The 21304-nt window shown below is 42.1% G+C and overlaps 2 protein-coding genes across 3 annotated transcripts in view; one reads left to right on the forward strand and one right to left on the reverse strand.

The window, feature by feature from the left end:
* Positions 1-21304, reverse strand: part of LOC311037002 (secretory carrier-associated membrane protein 1-like) — a 302700-nt gene that overhangs the window by 18657 nt on the left and 262739 nt on the right. The gene's annotated exons all lie outside the window — the stretch shown is intronic.
* LOC311037167 (proteinase-activated receptor 2-like) lies at positions 4495-20815 on the forward strand. 2 transcript variants are annotated; one of them, XM_084046283.1, is made up of 4 exons: positions 4495-4702; positions 10798-11356; positions 16022-16250; positions 17248-20815. In XM_084046283.1, the coding sequence occupies exons 1-4, from the start codon at positions 4609-4611 to the stop codon at positions 17521-17523; spliced, it is 1158 nt and encodes a 385-aa protein (XP_083902409.1). In that variant the 5' UTR covers positions 4495-4608; the 3' UTR covers positions 17524-20815. The 2 variants fall into 2 exon arrangements, with proteins under 2 accessions (XP_083902409.1, XP_083902410.1); XM_084046284.1 differs by having other exon boundaries at positions 10804-11356.

The raw sequence follows: 21304 nt of genomic DNA on the forward strand, positions 1-21304 counted from the left end.
GACCCCCATAACTCTTGAGTGTACAAATGGAACCAAATGAACCCTTACGGGTCCATTTGGTTCCATTTGTACACTCTCAGAGTAACTCACCCGCACGGAGCCATTCGGAACCCCCTCAAGGAACCATGAGGGTCCCTGGACCACACTTTGAGACACACTGGTGTAGCAGTTTCTAGTGAGCCAACATGCACAATATCAGCACCCTGACTCCTGTTTGACCAGAATGGAACAGAGACTTCATTACTAGTATCATTGGTAACACCTGTGAAGGAAGTAAAGAAGTGGCCCAATTTCTTTCCAATATGGCTGCTGTGCATAGATAAGAGCCTATTTGGGTTCTGAACGGTACAATAGATCCATTCCTTAATACCAACTTGGACCCTAGCTTCCGTATTCTGAGGGAGGGGTGGGCATTTGCCGAAAATAGCAGATCTGCAAGCTCACAACGTGTCGCCTTGCCACACTTTGTGAGCTTGTGAATCCGCTATTTTTGGCGAAGAGATTTGATGATGAAAGAAAAAGCATGCACCAAGTACAGAGCCGACTCGGGTCCTTTCACTAATAGACTATAGAGAAGGTGACCAGACATCCCGGTTTGACCGGGAATGTCCTCAGTCCCGACACATACCTCTAAAACACTAATGTGTCCCAGTTTTTCACTACCAAATTGTCCTCGGTTTTCGCCACAATTTAAAATAATAATAGTTGTTTTCAGCGGTCCCATAGACGTTTATCATGTTCTGTTCATGTTGTCTGAATTGAACGCTGATGTTTGTCAATCACATCGTTGCCTGTATACAACGACTATGGTGCGTATACATGCATTTTCAGATGGGGGTCTGCGGCCAAATTCATGTCCTTTTGGGGGTCCTTTAGAAGGCATTTTGTAGCCTCAGGTCTTAATGGGTTATGGAATCTGAAAATATGGTTACCCATAGTGGGTCACCATATTTTCAGATTCCAAAACCCAATTAAGTTAAGTTAAACCCTCTAGAGTAGAGGTTCTAACTTTTGCTGCTGCATTGCTGTTGCATTTAGGGGTGGAAAAAAAGGTCCAATTGTTTCATATTCTAGTTTAGTTATTGTTATTTTGTCTGATGGTTAAATGGGTCCTACGGTTAGCACTGTGGCTCCTCACACGACGAGAGCTTTTTGTTGTGGTGTAGAAGGAAACAAAGTACAGAGTTCTTTTAGTTTGCCTGGCTGCTGTCCGGGTCAAAATGACAGCCAAGAACTGCATGGAGTAAAAATGAACCGGATTAAAATAAAGTGGATTAAAACGACACTTCTTTGTCGGATCATTCATTCTATATAGGATAGGATATCTTTGCTATCGGGCAGAAAACCTGACAACTTTTTCATTGTTCTTCTTCCATACGTTATGTTCTGTTTCTTTGTGCAACAGGGTCGCATGGCGACGTGTTGTGAGCTTGTAGATCTGCTATTTTCAAAATGTTAGTACTTTTACTTTTGGTACTTTAAGTACATTTCGATACCAATACTTTTGCACTTTCACTCAAGTACATTTTTATTTCCGGTCTTTTACTTGTAACGGAGCACTTCTACATTGCAGTATTGATACTTTTTCAACTTAAAACATTTGAGTACTTTTCCCACCACTGCAGGCTATATGCAGGTGCTACTTTTTATGCCAGAGGTCTTCAACAGGGGGTCCGGGACCCTCAGAGCTACTATAGGGGGTCCGCCTTAGTGTGAGAGGATTATTTTTTTTACATTAACCACTTGAACCCTAGCATTCCTATTCTGAGGGGAACATTAGCCGAAAATAGCAGATCTACAACAAAGAGGGGAAAAAAGTTTCATCAGAAACACAATGTTATACAATATAGAGGGGGTCCCTGCTTCATCTCTCTCTCTCAGCTAGGGGGTCCTTGGCCTGAAAACGTTGAAGACCCCTGGTTTATGCCTCCTGATGGAACGTCTCTGTCTCCTCCACTAGGTGGTGTTACTCGTCCATTTACTCACAAATGTAGGCCTAAAGGCTTGCATTGGTAGTGAATGTATCTACAGGTGAAAAATGCATTGCATTTCAGGGCTTTAACCTCTACAAACACATACTTTTATAAGCAGAATGTCTACTTTACTGTCTACTCTGAAGTCCTGTTCTCAACAAATGTTCGTCATCTTGACAATAATAAAACGTGTTTACACTCAGTTAAGGTCCGTGTTTGAATTAAAATGACAAACAAAAACGACTTCAACGCCACACCACACACACACACACACACACACACTCTGAGCTTGTAGATCGGCTATTTTCAAATGGCCGAAATGTTCATGCTGAAGAGGTTAATGTATGTTTTGTAATAATAATCAAAATCTACAAAGTAACTAGTAACTAAAGTTTTCAAAAAAATTGTAGTGGAGTAAAAAGTACAATATTTGCCTCTGATATGCAGTGGAGTAGAAGGTACCGAAAATATAAATACTTGAGTAAAGTGAAAAATACCTCAAAATCATACTTGAGTAAATGCACCTAGTTACTTTACACCATTGGTTCTCAAAGTGGGTCCGGGGACCCCCAGGGGTACTTGAGGGGATACCTCAAGTACCAATACCTCAGGAACCAAATGGACCCTTACGGGTCCATTTGGTTCCAGTTGTACACTCTCAGAGTTAAATCATTGATTTTACAATATAAATTGGGGTCCCAGAGATAGAAATGCCATTAAATGGGGGTCCGTAGCCTAAATGCATGTCAAACTGGGGGTCCTTGAAATTAAAATGGTTGAGAATCACTGCTAGAGCTGTAAAAAATCTTCTCTTATGGGGGGTCCCTGGCTTATCTTTTCAAATGGGGGTCCGCGGGCTAATAAGTGTCAATTTGGGGGGGCTTGACATGAAAAAGTTTGAGAACCACTGCTTTACACTAGCTGTAGAATTAAATACAACTCTACAACTCAACGTATTTATGATTCTGACGTTTTCAAACTACGAGAGCTGTAGGGTTCACGCCCAATGGAGACATGGACTTTCTGCACTATGCCCCGTAGACACTCCAAACATGTACAAATTGAGAATAAAGGTGCTTACCCCTAAGCCCCAAATGTTAACTGTCTCTACGCGGTAGTAGTTTAATGTAATAATCCATATATTTCAATAAAAAAGTGTTTTAATGCCGTCTGTGGCCGATTCTGTCGGAAGTTCCCAGATGGGCGGTAGTGACGCGTCCATCTGGTGAAGCCCGGAATTACACTCAATATAAACAGGAAGTAAACGAGGGTGAAAAAAATGGCGTTCGGCCACAGACGGCATTAAAACACTTCTTTATTGAAAGATATGGATTATTACATTAAACTACTACCCCGTAGCGACAGTTAACATCTTGGGGCTTGGGGTTAAGCACCTTTATTTTCAATTTGTACATGTTTGGAGTGTTTACGGGGCATAGTGCAGACAGTTCCTGTCTCCATGAGCCGTGAACCCTACAACTCTCGTAGATTGAAAACGTCAGAATCATAAATACGTCTACGAGAGTTGTATAGACCAATTATTTGTTTACTAACATTGAGCCTGGACGCACAGGTGATTGTTTCACGCAATCAATTCCCAACCTGTTTCGGGGTGCACTGGTTTCAGCACACCCCAACCCCCTCTTGTGTGTGTTGGCTAGTGAGACGCGTCCTAACGAGACCTGATATAATGGGTTTCGTTGCGCGCATACTGGCTGCACGCAGCGTCGTCTGTTAAGGGGTCTAGCCCCTACGGAACCTCTCCCTCCGCTGTATAGCTCCGAGATGAGGTTCCTCGTTTGTTTCTGCCGTTTGCGGTAGACATTGTCGCACATTTTCCACTTTACATGTTTCTTACCCCTTTCTGCACATCGTATCCAAAAAGTAAAGCATTTCCGCCACTCTCTCAGATGTTTTAACTTCTAGCGCACCATAAAATCTATCCAACGAGTTGAAGTATTTAATTTGCCTCGGTCTTCATCCGGTTACATGTTTTTAAGACATTGCGCAAGAGTTGCACCCGTAGAGATAACATTACTGATTCCCCTACTGGTCAAATGTTGAATTGCATCTTCTAATGCAAAATATTATGGAACCGGATGAAGACCGAGGCAAATTAAATACTTTCTTCAACTCGTTGGATAGCTTTTATGGTCCGCTAGAACTTAAAACATCTGAGAGAATGGCGGAAATGCTTAACTTTTTGGATACGATGTGCAGAAATGGGTAAGAAACATGTAAAGTGGAAAATGTGCGACAATGTCGCCCTCAAACGGCAGAGACAAACGAGGAACCTCATCTCGGAGCTATACAGCGGAGGGAGAGGTTCCGTCGGAGCTAGCTTTACACCACTGCGCGCGCGCGCGCACAGACCATGACACAGACACACACACGCACACGCACACGCACACACACGCAGGTATAGCTCATAGTACGTAGGGTAATGACCGCCTACACAGGAACTTCAAACATTTCTACGGTCTACCAGTTCAGACCTGAACAAAACACACGGTCACGCCCTGACCCTGCGGGTGGAACCTTCTTTTATTTATGTACACGGGTGTTGAACTATCAGTGTGTAAAACGTAACCATTCAAACCTCACACATTATTTTATACAAACCTAAACACATTTAATGATGATTCCACGCTGGTTTCTCCTGTTGTTTCTATGCTCTTCTTGCTCCATTCACGCCTGTCTGGCGCTCACTGACAATGAAGACAATGAAGGTAAGGCTGACTTTATTAACTATTATGTATTATATAAGTAACTATTTACATTTAGGTATTTTTTTTTTACTTTACTGGAGTCAGTGGAGAAGTGGAGAAGTCAGTACTTCTCCACTACGCCTCAGAGGCAAATATTGTACTTTTACTCCAGTACAATTATTTAAAAACTTTATAGCCGATCTTCAAGCTCACAATGCTCTCAATGCGTGTTGTGAGATTGTAGATCTGCTATTTTCAAAAGATTTGAGTGAATTGTATACATAAGCTAACTTGTACAATGGGACATTCTGCATAATGAATACTTTTACTTTTGGTACTTTTATATTTTGATGCCAATACTTTTATAGTTTTACTCAAGTAAATGTTGATTACCAAATGCAGCTCAAAGTGCTTTACATATATATAAAAAAAGAGATCAACAAAAGAAAAAGAACACAATATTAAACGAGATTAAAAACAGTAAGATAAGAGACATGATCAAGAACAAATTAAAAGGAGGCAAGATAAAAAATACAATACAAGAAAATAGCAAGAACAAAACATCACTACATCCCCTTAGAACAGAGGTTTTTAACTGGTGTCTGAAGGTCATTTCATGTGGTCCCTGGTCATCCATTCAGTAAAGTAGCCTATAAGGTGAAGATTTTTTTGGTCATTTTATTTTGGAGCATATTTGTTTTTGGTTGATATAAGAACAGTGGAATTGAAAAACATTAGCAGTGGTCATTGGAGACGGCTTTCAATTCCAAAAGTACAAGCTTACTACAGAAGAGGTTCAGCTCATTGTCCACAGACTCTTTCAAGAAACATGTATGAAACACAGTCCCATGTGAAGTTCTGGATGAGTTTTCACACAGTAGAACAGAGGTCTTCAACAGGGGGTCCGGGACCCCTAGGGGGTCCTCAGAGTTACTACAGGGGGTCCGCCAAATCTTTGTGTGATTTTTACATTAACCACTTCAACCACGCATCCCTATTCTGAGGAGAACTTTAGCCAAAAATAGCAGATCCACAAGCACACAACGCCTTGCGCTGCGAGGCGTTGTGTGCTTGTAGATCTGCTATTTTCGGCAAAGTGGTTTAGTATAGGGTGGGAAAAGAGCAGGCTAAGTACAGAGTGAAAGGTCAGGTATATTAAGTATTGTTTAAGTGCATGGTTAAATGTCTGGAAATACACATTAACATGAATCCAACATGATACTAGTGCTGTCAAACAAGTCTATGAAGCTGCCTATGAAATCTATGAAAAAAACGAAATTCTATACGATATATAATGGGGGTCCCTGCTTTATCTCGCTAGGGGTCCTTGGCCTGAAAACGTTGAAGACCCCTGCAGTAGAAGATACATGTAATTTACCTTTTGTATCGATGTATCTCTGTGAGAGCGGTGTTGCCACACTGGCATACCTGAAGAATATTAGTATTATATAACAGTATAATGTACAGGGCCAGGTTGGAGCCAGACAATGACATGAGACTCTGTCCCTGACCACCACCACTATAGCCAAGAAAAGACAGACAGACATGGTCCACCTGTAATCATGCCATGGGCCATTAGTGGGCCATGGACCACTACTTGAGAAGCAGTGCACCAAATGACCTGGTGACCTCAGATGACGAGTCAATGAAGTCAATTACTGGAAAGTCTTGAGGTCAAGACATTCCACAGAAAAGGGAGTTAGAATCTCAAGACGGGAAAGTGTCGTCATTAGGAAATGTCGCCATTTAATGGCATATGTGTTAGCTCACTCATAAATGTTACAAATCAGTATAGGATCAGTTAATATGAGTTTGATATGGAAGGTTGGATAGAGGAAGAGGAATAGATCAGTGGTTGGTTCTCAACCATTTTTGAGCTCTGGACCACTATCATATTTCAAGCAATCTTCAAGGGCCACCCCTTTAAAAACCCATTGAGACCTGAAGAAGCATCTGTGTCACTTTTTCATTTGAGCTAAAAAGCATTATTTTACTTTGGCTATTCGGTGCCGCACTCGGTGCCGCGCTATGAGCTTGTATATCTGCTATTTTTGAAAAATCGAGAAATTATATATATTTATATTCTTTTAAAGCAAACATTTTTAACTCAAATCTTTGCTTCTGGGGGTCCCTGGAACAACATATTTTAAGATGGGGGTCCGCAGCCAAATACATATCATTTTGTGGGTCCTTGACATGAAAAGGTTTGAGCACCACTGATATAGAAACATAGGTTTTTCAGAAAACCTTTGGGATTTAGAAGACATTTTGCAGAAATCGGCTTCAGGTCTTAATGGGTTAACTAACTTAGCCCACATATCCCCACCCAACGCAACAGCACGCTTGGCAAGACCTGGGATGTTGGTTGTCTAGGAAGTGAAGAACCGGAAACGGTTGCATTTGACGGAAGTACTGCCCAAGGAAATGACGTTGATGCTTTACAAATCTGTTAACATTCTCCATGAATGAAACGAGTGTTGTGATTGGTCAAACAAATATCGTTTCCGGGGGAAACGCGCACAACGGAAATCCTACCCACTCAGCACTTCCTAGACACTCGCTGCTTTAGGTCGTGACCAGGCTCTTCTTTTCGCAGATAAGTGAGGCTGGGACCGAGGCTAACACAACAGTGGTCCCCAGGTTGATTCTTAGTCAGGATGGAACCAAATGGACCCTTACGGGTCCATTTGGTTCCATTTGTACACTCTCAGAGTTACACACCCGTAAGGGGCCATTTGGAAGCTAATGAGGGTCCCTGGACCCCAACTGTAGACCCACTGGTTTAGCAGAGTGTTTCCAGTGAGCCAACATGCAGAATACCAGCACCCTGACTCTGACCAGAATGGAACAGAGCCTTCATTAGTATCATTGGTAACAACTGTGAATGTCTTCATAATATGGCTGCTGTGCATATCGCAACTCTAGATACCAGATATTAAAAATAGAATCTAACAGTTGCTTGCGGCTAGTGTAGAGGTGGAAAAAGCGTACTAGAGACAGCTCGGGTCCAGTTTACTACAGTCTAGACCATTGCTTCTCAACCTTTTCAGGCCGTGACCCCCAAAATAATCATATTTGAACTGGGCCCCCCCAGATAAGCACTTTCAAATGTAGGATTGGCAGTACATTTAGTTTGACTCGGTTCCACATATAATTATTGTGAAAATAGCTGATCGTAAGGTGTTGTGAGCTTGTAGATCTGCTATTTCTTTCTTATATCATTTTGACAATTTGGCCAATGTTTGACCAGTTTTTACAGTAGCCTATAGTTTGTTGATTACTTTTGATGCAGTAATGGTCTTATTTATTGTCTTTCTTTTTATTTGAGGTAGGCTATTAATAAGTCCTTAAATTGTCACGTCACTGTCATCTGGGGACCCCCCAAAAATCATGTGGGGGATCCCCCTGGGGGTCCCCGACTCACAGGTTGAGAACCACTGGTCTAAACTGGGGGGTTTACACGGTTAAATGATAGGCTCTATCCACAGCAGCCATATTATCACTTCCTTCACAGGTGTTACCAATGATACTAATGAAGGCTCTGTTCCATTTAGTGTAGCACAGTGGTTTACACGACCCCCATAACTCTGAGAGTGTACAAATGGAACCAAATGGACCCTTACGGGTCCATTTGGTTCCATTTGTACACTCTCAGAGTTACACACCAGTAAGGGGCCATTTGGAAGCCCATGAGGGTCCCTGGACCCCAACTTTAGACCCACTGGTCTAGCAGAGTGTTTCCAGTGAGCCAACATGCACAACATCAGCAACCCTGACTCTGTTTGACCAGAATGGAACAGAGCCTTCATTAGTATCATTGGTAACACCTGTGAATGTCTTCATAATATGGCTGCTTTGGGTAGAGCCTATTGGTAGAGTAGGTCTAGCGGATACAGGAAGAGTGGGCACCTCACTCACGCGTTATTATGAATCCCACGCCGCGTCCTGGATTTAGACCCGCCTTACGTGTCTGATTGGCTCCCCGGCAGGCATAGTTTTACTGAGGTTAGGGTTAGGGTTAGGGTTAGGTTTAGGCATAGTCTTACTGAGGTTAGGGTTAGGGTTAGGGTTAGGTTTAGGCATAGTTTTACTGAGGTTAGGGTTAGGGTTGAGGTTAGGTATAGGCATAGTAGCAAAAACGAGAACTGTCAATCACAGCGACTACTGACCAATCACAGCGCCCGCTCAGCGGGTTTGCCACGACGCGGTGTGGGAATCATAATAACGCCTCACTCACTCTTCCCTAGTGCCCACTCTTCCTGTTACCGGTCTTATCTTGTTGGCACCGCAATGATAAATTGGCTGTTTCTTTTCCAAAATGTGAACAACTTAAGAATAAATGTAGCCAAGCTTTGGAAAATGACCTGAAATAAAGTGAATAAAGTAGGCTATACATGATTTGAACATTCATGGTACGTCAGCAGACCTAAATGTACCCTTAAACCTTTTGCTTATCCCCAAAATGACTGGATATCAGAGGTTTTGTGGCAATTTGTAGCATATTATGTAGAAATGTTGGGCCTTAATTGTAATAAAAGCAAATTATTTTATTTGGCACTCATTCATAAAATGTGTGTTTGTGTTTGGGGACAACTTCTGATATTTACATATAGTCCATATCTAGAGTAGACAACGATATCAGTTTATTGTTTTATGGAATTTATAAGGAAATTACTTCAAATTCAACATTTTGAAAAGGTGACTGTACAGTTAGAATGGAACAGCACAGTGATGACATCACAAGTGGAGTGGAAGCTGCTAGTCAGGCTTCTGGACTGACTGTACTTTGAGTAGAATATAGGCCTATAAATGTACATTGTAAATGTCTGGCATTTCAAACCAGACATCTTTGCAATGCTCTGAAGCCTCTGGGGAATTATTTAATTTTATGGACAAGGTTGAGGGTACAAAGGACAATTGCCAGGGCAGGAAGTCCATCAAATAAGTCAATGTCATTGCGGTCCTATGTATTCCAATTCATCAACACATAGCATGCAAAACACACTAATACATGTCATCAAATACAACATACATTATATTTACAGAATAAATGGGAAAATGACATTCATCTCCCTTGTGGTCTCCTGATGTTTTTTTTTTTCAGGCCAACCAGTGATACACATCTTTTAATGGATGGTGTCAGGGCATTCCACATTTGGTGGCAAAGCAGTAGAATGAGAACTTTCCAATTAATGCTTGTTCTAAATTTGGGCAGCATCAGATCATGGTCAGAAGCAAAGATTTGAGTTAAAAAGTTAAAAGCAAGCATTAAAAGTTGTAGGCCTCCATGTGTGCTCACCCAATAATGAATTGCTGCATTTTAGGGTCAGCCATTGTCCTCCAGTTTCATATCCATTTGAAAGTTCTGGCAGAAAACGTGTGTTTACTCAAATATCTCCACTTTACCATGAGCTTCACATTCTACTTCCAAACAGGGAAATGCTTGCAGGACTGAACATGTGAAAACTTCCTTTGGGGAGCACATACGTATGGGGCACAATTTACTGGTCCAAATGGACCCGTAAGGGTCCGTTTGGTTCCATTTGTACACTCTCAGAGTTACACACCCGTAAGGGGCCATTTGGAAGCCCATGAGGGTCCCTGGACCCCAACTGTAGACCCACTGGTGCAACAGAGTGTTTCCAGTGAGCCAAACATGCACAATGTCAGCACCCTGACTCTGTTTGACCAGAATGGAACAGAGCCTTCATTAGTATTATTGGTAACACCTGTGAATGTCTTCATAACATGGCTGCTGTGAATAGAGCCTATTAACTATTGGGTGGGTACACGCGCAGCACTACAACTTTTAATGCCGAGTCCCCGACACAGGAGGGCATGGGAGTGTTCTATGGTCGTGTATATGGAATACATGAAATGTGTGTAGCCTAATATAATATCACATTTTCGATTTTAGCTACATGTAGGCCTATATATATTGCAACATAGGTTTTTCTGAAAACTCTTAGGATTTAGAACAGTGGTTCTCAAAAATAGCAGATGTACAAGCTCGCAGGGCGTCACGAAAATCTTTTTACACACATTTGTAGAATCGGCCTCAGGTTCTTAATGGGTTAAAGTGAAATAAACGCATACTACTTGTATGTGTGTTACAGCTACAGGAAAAGGTTTGACTGGCGTAGAGTACGAGGACGGGGTGAGGGTCAACTTCAAAGACAGAAAGACCCTGGACAGCTGGCTGACCACCATCTTCCTCCCCATCGTCTACATCGTGGTGTTTGTGGTGGCCCTGCCCACCAACAGCATGGCATTGTGGGTGTTTGTGTTCCGGACCAAGAAGAAGCATCCGGCCTCCATCTACATGGCCAACCTGGCTCTGTCTGACCTGCTGTTTGTGGTGTGGATCCCCCTGAAGATCTCCTACCACCTGAACGGAAACGACTGGATCTACGGAGAGGCTCTGTGCAAAGTGCTGGTGGGGTTCTTCTACGGCAACATGTACTGCTCTAGCATTTTCATCGCCTGTATTAGTGTTCAACGCTACTGGGGCGTAGTGCACCCGCTGGCCCAGCAGAGGGGGATCAATCGCATCACCGTCGCTGTGTGTGTGTGCGTCTGGGTTGGGGTGTGGCTTCTCACCATTCCGCTCTACCTTTACGATCAAACTGTGAAAGAAAAGAACCTAGGCATCGTAACCTGTCACGACATCACCAGGTAACTATTTTTGTTCCTCTTTGGTAACACTTGCCATTAGGGATGTCCGATATTATCGGCCCTCCCGATATTATCGGACGATATTCGCATAAAATGTAATATCGGGAAATATCGGTATTGATTTTTCAATACGTTACAAGAACTCTTACTCTATGGTGTGTGTGATACGAAATGTGAGCTTACCATAATCACAGTAATCCTTAATCATATTCCATCATATTCAAGGGCCTTTGGACAGAAATGAGACTCCAGACACTTTCAAACTAGAGCACTGCAGAGGGCAGGTGTGTGTGTCTGTGTCCACCTGATGCTTGTTGACGCTTGTTAATGTTATAGGCATCAGAGCAATTAATGCTTCTGCACTGTCAAATAGGCCAACATCTAATCTAAGATTAGTGGGACTCAAATTCAATTCAAATGACCACCAGTGAGTCCCGGGACTCACTTTATTGAAAACCTAACAACATCATTGTATTATATTAGATTAGATTTATTGGATATTATATTGATATTATAGCTATTTTATTTAATTAGATATGTGGTGTTGTTACCTGACAATTAGTTGACTTTTCGTGAAAAAGCCTGCATATATCGGTATCGGAATTGGACAGTATCGGTAAAAATGTCTATCAAACATCCCTAGTTGCCATGCATCCCGTACCTACAATGTTGTATAAACATACTTATAAAGTTATAATGCATTACAATCTGCTTAAATACTGTATAATTATAGTTATAAACACTCAAAAATATACTCATAATGCTTTACAACACATTATAAATCATTGTATAATGATGCATATGGTCAAGTATAAATGCTTTGTAATCTGATTATAACACTGTTACAAATACAGTTATTGGAATTCATAAGTACACATAAAGCAATCGCCTTTTATAATGACTTATAAAGTCAAGTATAGAGGATATGCGTGTGACATCATCATCAAACCCGGAAGTTATGCAGGAATGCCTACTGAGTGTCAAAAAAATACTTTCTGGCCTTGACAGCCCATGCATCCAAACAGAAAAGTCATATCTGATTGCATTAAACAACATTAAACAATGTTAAACTCACTTTGCATGTTTCTTTGCCACTCGATTTGCCACTCGATGTGCCATTCACTTTAAGCATGCACATATCCTCTATTCTACTTCCTAACTGCTGGGCAATGGCAGATATGTCCGTAGTTTCCAGCAATTATAAAGTATTATAATACTTTACCTTAAAAGTCATTATAAAATGCCTTATAATGTTATGATTATTGTTTAGCATTTAGCTTCATGCATATTTATGAGCGCTTATATCTAAATTATAAAGTCTTATTAAGCAGATTATAATGCATTACAGTGATGTTGCTAGGTTTTCAATGTAATGGGTAATGGGTTGTCATTCAAATGGGTCCCAGAAACATTTTATGGGTCCCCAATTACACACCCCCCCCCCCCCCCCCCCCCCCCCCCCCCTCTATCGTTTTCTCTGATCTCCAATCTCCATGTCTTCTATGCGTGTGTGACTGTGTACATTATATCCTGATGCAGTGGATCAGGTGGATTTAACATACCTTTGACCAATAGAATACATTTAATCATAGAACCTTTTAATCATTATTATTATTTTATTTTGTATTATTTATGAATGTAGAATTTATTTTTACTATTTATTGTGTAGCAATAAAAGACTGAAAACACTGGCTTACACTGGAATTATTGGCAAATAAAGAAATAGGAATTCAAGAAATAATGAAGACAAATACTGACAATGCCTATGAACATTGGCTTGCAGTTATTGCACATAGCCAACATGCAATAATAATATTAGGCTTGTCATTGAGAAAGGAAAATAAAGTTGTCTTTGAGGACTCACTTTAAGTTTAGCATGAGGGAGAGGGTCTACCATCTTCAGGGAATTAATTGATATGATATATCTAGGCTACAGAAAACATCCAGTTACCTATTAAACATACACAAGACACAGACGATAGACAACCGGTTACTTACAGCTGCCATTAATTAGTGCTTTTGATTGCCTTTGTGGTCAAATCAGGGTCAAATGCATAGGCTCAACTAGCTCTGGTTCAGAGCGTTAGTGAGTTCCCTCTAACGCTCTGGAAGACCCCTCGCTCTGCGCATGTACAAGGAATTCCACTGTCCTGCCAGCGTTCAACTATAGTGAAAATAAACAAAACCATTTCGCTACTCACCGAAGCAAAGGCTGTTTTGTGTTGTTGAAAGTCTATTCTCGGAATGCGCAAGCCTCTCAGCACCCCACCTACTCTGTAAAATACACTTTTTGGGCAGAAAATAAAATATGTCAGCGAAACTGAAATTATTCGTATTTACTCCACAGTGCCCTCTACATTTTGGTTAATGGTAAGTTCAAATCCCCCAGATCGGTAGAGGCACTGTGGAGTAAATACAAATAATGTCCGTCTCGCTGACATATTTTATTTTCTGCCCAAAAAGTGTATTTTACAGAGTAGGTGGGGTGCTGAGAGGCTTGCGCATTCCGAGAATAGACTTTCAACAACACAAAACAGCCTTTGCTTCGGTGAGTAGCGAAATGGTTTTGTTTATTTTCACTATAGTTGAACGCTGGCAGGACAGTGGAATTCCTTGTACATGCGCAGAGCGAGGGGTCTTCCAGAGCGTTAGAGGGAACTCACTAACGCTCTGAACCAGAGCTAAGGCTCAACGAGCCATCGTTAACCTGCTAATGTTACACAGCTGATTGGCAACATTAATCCACCATTGGAGAACACTCTAAAATCGGGGATTTTACTTTGGCTGGTCAATTTAAGGTGACAACAGCAACAAAGATTAGTAGTAGACCTGTATGTATGATGATCAGTTATTGTTCCAGACAGTGGTCTATCCAAGACGTTTAAGACCAGGTCTCAACCAGCTCCTCATGCCGTCTCTCTCTCTCTCTGTGTGTAGCGTAGTCTAACAGCGAGGGCTGTGCTGCTGCTGCTAAAACGTATGCGAGTCTCCACACAACGCTGTTTAACCGAGTTATACTTCTCCAGTACAACGGTGTCTAACCGAGTTATACTTCTCCATCAACGGTGTCTAACCGAGAGAGTCCATGCAGATCACAGCTGACAAATATTATATATTATCGGAGCTATTATTAATGTTATCGGTTTTATCGGGATGACGTCATAATTCCTGATATCAGACCGATAATTATCGGCCGATACTTATCGTGCACTACTAATTTTACCGCAAATTATTGTTATATTTGTCTCTTGTTGGTGACAACTCTAGTGCGTCCCTAGCCCCTACGGAACCTCTCCCTCCGCTATGTAGCTCCGAGATGAGGTCCCTCTTTAGTTTCTGCCGTATGCTGTCGGCCTTGTCGCACATTTTCCACTTTACATGTTTCTTACCCCTTTCTGCACATCGTATCCAAAAAGTAAAGCATTTGCGCCACTCTCTTAGATGTTTTAAGTTTTAGCTGGCAATAAAATCTATCCAACGAGTTGAAGAAAGTATTTAATTTGCCTCGGTTTTCATCCGGTTCCATGTTTTTAAGACATTGTGCAAGAGTTGCGCCCGTAGAGATAACATTACTGATTCCCCTACTGGTCAAATGTTGAATTGCATCTTCTAATGCAAAATATTTTGGAACCGGATGAAAACCGAGGCAAATTAAATACTTTCTTCAACTCGTTGGATAGATTTTATTGCCAGCTAAAATTTAAAACATCTGAGAGAGTGGCGCAAATGCTTTACTTTTTGGATACGATGTGCAGAAAGGGGTAAGAAACATGTAAAGTGGAAAATGTGCGACAAGGCCGACAGCATACGGCAGAAACTAAAGAGGGACCTCATCTCGGAGCTACATAGCGGAGGGAGAGGTTCCGTAGGGGCTAGTGCGTCCCATGGACGCAATGACGGTGTTATGAATGCGTCCTTTCGCAATATGGTGCGTCAGCGACGCAGGACGCAGGCCTACGAGCATCTCTGCATTATAAGACGACATTATAGTTATGGATGCATAGCAAGTTTATTGTGTGTTGTGCACTGGGGCCAAGCGATATGACTTCAAATCAATGTCTCGATTATAGTTAATGAACGACTATTAAAATGAATAAATAGTGAAAATAGCCAATCTACAAGTTTATAACGTCTTGCGATGGGTCCCATCGCCGTGTGGTGCGGTACCACGGTGTACGGCCGGTCTTTTGAGCAGGAGCACACGCACGCATCGATCAAATACAACCAAGTTCACACCTCTAAACAAAGCTTACAAAAGCTGCCGTGTGTCAACAGCGTGAATTAACCCATTCAATCCGGGAACGCATCTGTGTCATTTTAGATTTTTTGCTACAGCCTATAACCATTATAAGCCAATAATTTGATTCCCGTCTCCTACCGGCTAATGTATCCGGTAGGAGACACAAAGTAGATTATTCATCAAATTGACCACCCGGTAATCAAATTATTGGCTTAGGAATGCCACAAAAACAAAAATAAATCCATGAATTCAAGGCTTCATGGGGTGTGCGATTGATAGAAAATAAGTCATTTTTTGGGTGAACTCCTACTTTAAGTACAGTACTTAAGTGAAAGTAGTTACTTTAACTTTCCACCACTGCAAATAAAGTACTCAATCAATCAAAATGATTGATGGCAATAAAAATGTGTTGCGTTCTATTCCAGGCCCAGTCAGATGAAGATGGCGGCGGGCTACTTCCTGACCATGGCCATGGTGGGGTTTGTGGTTCCGTCCATGGTGTGCGTGGTGGCCTACGCTCTCATGCTGAAGTCCCTGAGGAACTCCATGAGCAGCGCCGCCGTCACCAAGAACCGGAGGAAGGCCGTGGTTCTGATCGTAACCGTGCTGGTCATGTTTCTGCTGTGCTTCACTCCCAGCAACGTCATGCTGGTGGTAGATAGATACTTTATTTGTCCATTCATTCATTTTGTGCCAAGCAGCCATCAGGATACAAAAAAAATCACAAACACATAACATAATTACAAAATACATACAAACTAGACAAGGCCACCAGTCATGGTTCAAGAGGCATCACATTACATTTTATGCACAGAACTGAGATGGGGCCTGTTTGTTCGGGAGTCCTATACTTGTAGGGACGAATGATCTTGAAGCCCTAGCCTGCAACATTGGCACTGTGTACCGTCGTCCTGGTGGTAAAAGGCGGTATTGACTGTATAACGGGTGCGTTCTATCCCTAGCAATAGCTCTCCCCTTCCTAAGCACCCGGGTCTCATACATTGCTGCCATACTCTCATGTCGTACCCCAGCTACCTTCCTGGATACATTGATGATTTTATGGAGTTTGTTCTTATTAACCAATGATAATGAGCCATACCAGGAAACAAAACAGAAAGTCAGTGCACTCTCCACGAAGGATCGATGGAAGAGTACCATTACACTTTTTGTCCACGTCATACTGTCTCAGTCTGCGCATAAAATGCAGCCTCTGCTGACCTTTCTTACAGATGGCATCAGTGTTGGAATAGGCTCTATGCACAGCAGCCATATTATCACTTCCTTCACAGGTGTTACCAAATGATACTAATGAAGGCTCTGTTCCATTTAGTGTAGCACAGTGGTTTCCACGACCCCCATAACTCTGAGAGTGAACAAATGGAACCAAATGGAACCATTACGGGTCCATTTGGTTCCATTTGTACACTCTGAGAGTTACACACCCGTAAAGGGCCATTTGGGAGTGTTTTCAGTGGGCCAACATGCACAATATCAGCACCCTGACTCTGTTTGACCAGAATGGAACAGAGCCTTCATTAGTATCATTGGTAACACCTGTGAATGTCTTCACAATATGGCTGCTGTGAATAGAGCCTATTCCATGTCAGCTTGGAATCAATCGTTGTACCCAAATACTTGTATTCCTCAACAGGTGCACTACTGCCTCATGCTGGCGGGGAAGCCCAACAACCAGTACGCGTTCTACGTCGCCACCCTGTGCCTGGCCAGCCTCAACAGCTGCGTGGATCCGTTCGTCTACTACTTCATCTCGGAGGAGTTCCGGAACCACGTCAAGAACACCATCATCTGCCGGAGCGTGAGGAAGGAAAACAGGATGAAGGTCTCCTTCAGCGCGCTGAAGAACTCCAAGAAGAGCAGCACCTACACGTCGTCCTCGGACAATAACACCCAGAGCACCAGCTGTTAGAGCACTGCCTCTCAAAGCGGGGTCCTCGAGGGGGTTCCAGTGGTCCTCGAGGGGGTTCCAGGGGTCCTTGAGGGGGGTCCAGGGGTCCTTGAGGGGTTTCCAGTGGTCCTTGAGGGGGTTCCAGGGGTCCTCGAGGGGGTTCCAGGGGTCCTTGAGGGGGTTCCAGTGGTCCTTGAGGGGGTTCTGGAGGGGATTCCAAGGGTCCTTGAGGGGGTCCCCACTCCCCAGAAAAATTTGGAATAGTTTAAACACTCGAAGCCCGATTCATACTTTGTTGCGCACAGAGAATAGCCGACCTATAAGCTCATTGTGAGCTTGTAGGTCGGCTATTCTCACACGACGGGGCATAAATTAGGCATAAAGTTGTCTATATTCGACAACAGCCGATCTACAAGCTCACAGCGCTTCACGAGACTCTTGATCGACTATAGGCTCTATGCACAGCAGCCGTAAGACATTCACAGGTGTTACCAATGATACTAATGATGGCTCTGTTCCATTCTGGTCAGACAGAGTCAGGGTGCTGATATTGTGCATGTTGGGTCACTGGAAACACTCTGTTACACCAGTGGGTCTACAGTTGGAGTCCAGGGACCCTAATGGGCTTCCAAATGGCGCCTTACAGGTGTGTAACTCTGAGAGTGTACAAATGGAACCAAATGGAAGGGTCCATTTGGTTCCATTTGTACACTCAGAGTTATGGGGGTCGTGGAAACCACTGTGCTACACTAAATGGAACAGAGCCTTCATTAGTATCATTGGTAACACCTGTGAAGGAAGTGATAATATGGCTCCTGTGCATAGAGCCTATTGTCGTAGGGAGGGGTCAGCGAATAGTCTAAACCAGTGGTTCTCAAACTGGGGTCCAGTTGCGTGTCTTCCAGGTCCATTTGGTTCCATTTGTACACTCTCAGAGTTAGGATTTTATAGAGTAGATTTGGGTCCTAGAGATAGAAAATGGTATCAAATGGGGTCTTTGGCCTCATGCGAGAATCACTGGTTTAAACACTTAAGATCAGTTTCATTTTTCGGCTATTCGAACGTAGCCAATCTATAGAAGCTCACAAGGCTTTGCGAGCTTGCAAATCGACTATTTTCGAGAGACGTTGACAAAAATGGGAGACGGAAGTCCCTCCCTGGCACAAAACCCATTTCAGAAGGGGGGTCCGCGGCCAAAATACATATCAATGTGGGGGTCCTTGACATGAAAATGTTTTGAGAAGCACTGTTCTAAATGAAACGATAATTTGTCGGTGCGTTCTGCGACTGTTAGCCTGAGGTTGTTTTGGAGGCGATCCTGTTGTCAGTCATTGTGGAATGTCAGAACGTTTTTACTTTCTTTTACGTTTTTTGTTTTTATTGCAATGTGAATTCTTCGACCTCAGGGATATATTATAACGGGTTAAAGGGATAGTTCACCCCCAAAATGACTTCTTTGCTATCGATTTGTGACCTCATGGAGACTTGAATTTATGGATATTTTTCGCATTCCTAAGCCAATAAGTTGGTGACCGGCGGCGGTTCCGGTAGGAGACACAAAGAGTCTCCTTTGTGTCTCCTACCAGAACCGTTGCCTATACCGGTCCGCTTGTTATCAAATTATTGGCTTAGGAATGCGACAAAAACAAAAAGATATCCATGAATTCAAGTCTCCATGGGTTGACTAATCCAGTGGTTCTCAAAGTGGGGTCCGGGGACCCCCAGGGGTACTTGAGGGGGTTCCAGGGGGTCCCCAGCTAAATGATGGATAGGAACCAAATGGACCCCTATGGGTCTGTAACTCTGAGAGTGTACAAATGGAACCAAATGGACCCTAACATGTCCATTTGGTTCCATTTGTACACTCTCAGAGTTAAATTAGCATTGATTTTACAATATGAATTGGGGTCCCAGAGATAGAAATGCCATTAAATGGGGTCCACAGCCTAAATGCATGTCACACTGGGGGTCCTCGAAATGAAAATGGTTGAGAATCACTGCTAGAGCCGTAAAGATCTTCTCTTATGGGGGTCCCTGGCTTATCTTTTCAAACGGGGGGTCCCCGGGCTAATAAGTATCAATTTGGGGGTCCTTGACATGAAAAAGTTTGAGAACCACTGGACTAATCGATAGGGGGAAAAAAATATTTTTTGGGGGTGAACTATCCCTTTAACCCTGTCTGTTTTCTCTGGAATGATATGGTGCCTTTTTTTTTTTTTGCTATTGTCGCTGTTGGGTGGAAACCTTGTATGTCCAGTTACTTTTCAGGAAAAAAATGTTCCCATGGATCCAGTGTTGTTATCATTTAGTCACAAGCTCTTATACTTTTCATTGGTTCAATATTTATAAAACCCACTGTCACTTTCTAAATCTTTCCAACATAGTGAAAATAGCAGAACACGTCGCGATGCGACATGTGGGCTTGTAGAGCTGCTATTATCACTACTTTTTGCACGGTAGGCTTGTATGACGACGAAGGGCATTCATTTACGGAACAGAAGCAATAAAAAAGTTGAAACATGGAGATGTAAGGTTTCTGCCCGACTGACGCTATACTACAGTATGTTTCTTCTGTACACACATGAATCCACATTTTGTTTTATTTCCCAATGAAGTCCGCTGCCTCTTTCCAATTTTTTTTTTTGGCACCATTTTGTATTCATCAACCACTTAAACTCTCTGGACTTATTCACTTGGACCACTTTTTTCCATCTACCAAATCTCTTCGCCAAAAATAGCCGATCTACAAGCTCACAACCTGTTGCAACTGTGAGCTTGTAGATCTGCTATTTTCGGCTAATGTCGCCACCCGGAATATGGACGCTGGGGTTCAAAGTTAAATCGTTTAGATACAGTATTGTTCTTTGTCAAAAAGCCACAGATTTATTATTTTATAGCTGATTTCATGTCATTGTGCTTCAAAAGTTGAGAAAGGACATTGCTAATCAGGTGTCCAGCAACAAAAGCTTAAATTATTTCTGTATTTTTATTTTTTAACAACGCAAGCATGCACTGTATTGTAACGCACAGCTGAATTATTTTACTTTCAAGTGTATGTATATTTTTATACATGTTTATATATATATTTTCAGCCATTTTTATTGCGATATGGTTATGGTTCTTTTCACAATAAATGATGCACATATTTTCATTGTTTTCTTTTCCACATTTGATGGTGACTTCTTACTTTCAGATTCAATTGTATTATTGTCACAAGTTAACACAGATGTACAGGTGTACTGTAAACCAAAAAGTGGCTGAAATACCTTTTTGTTAAAACAAAGTTTTTTTTTATTAAAAAGTTAAAGCTCTATATCTGATAGTAATCATTGCTATAGTGTTTGCTCAGTTTATTAAAGAGCTGGAGAGATAGGGAGACTGTCCCTCCAACTCTTTAATAAACTGAAAATATGTTCATATCAGGTGGGTTGCCAATTCCAGCCAACCAGGATAGAGTACCCATTTATCAGCTGCAATTTTGACAGACCTACTAGTGTTCCAATATTGTCTACTCATTATTATTCATCACTTCCCATGTTGTATCGGTTCTCTCTGCTGATTGGATAAAATTGGTATCCCGACCTGAAATGCATTTTCAGTTTACTGAAGTGATGGAGACAGGGATACCCATTACTGAACAAATCACAATATTGAGCTGAATTTTGTCAAATAATATCACCTTTTAAATGTAGTGAGATGAAAATTATGTATCTATGTGCTTTATTTGATCTACTTGCCCAGCCAGCCAGAATGGTTAATTGTAAAATCCAGCTGCAAAATGGTCTATTATTACAAAAAACTA

The sequence above is a fragment of the Gymnoscopelus microlampas genome (assembly GCF_963454915.1).
Source record: "Gymnoscopelus microlampas genome assembly, chromosome: 21".
NCBI lineage: Eukaryota > Metazoa > Chordata > Actinopteri > Myctophiformes > Myctophidae > Gymnoscopelus > Gymnoscopelus microlampas.

Excerpts from the sequence above, each read along its gene's own strand:
- LOC311037167 (XM_084046283.1), top strand. The coding sequence starts at position 4,609 with ATGATGATTCCACGCTGGTTTCTCCTGTTGTTTCTATGCTCTTCTTGC. Across the intron at positions 4,703-10,797 it reads TGACAATGAAGACAATGAAG|CTACAGGAAAAGGTTTGACT; the intron begins GTAAGGCTGACT and ends TGTGTGTTACAG. Across the intron at positions 16,251-17,247 it reads CCAGCAACGTCATGCTGGTG|GTGCACTACTGCCTCATGCT; the intron begins GTAGATAGATAC and ends ATTCCTCAACAG.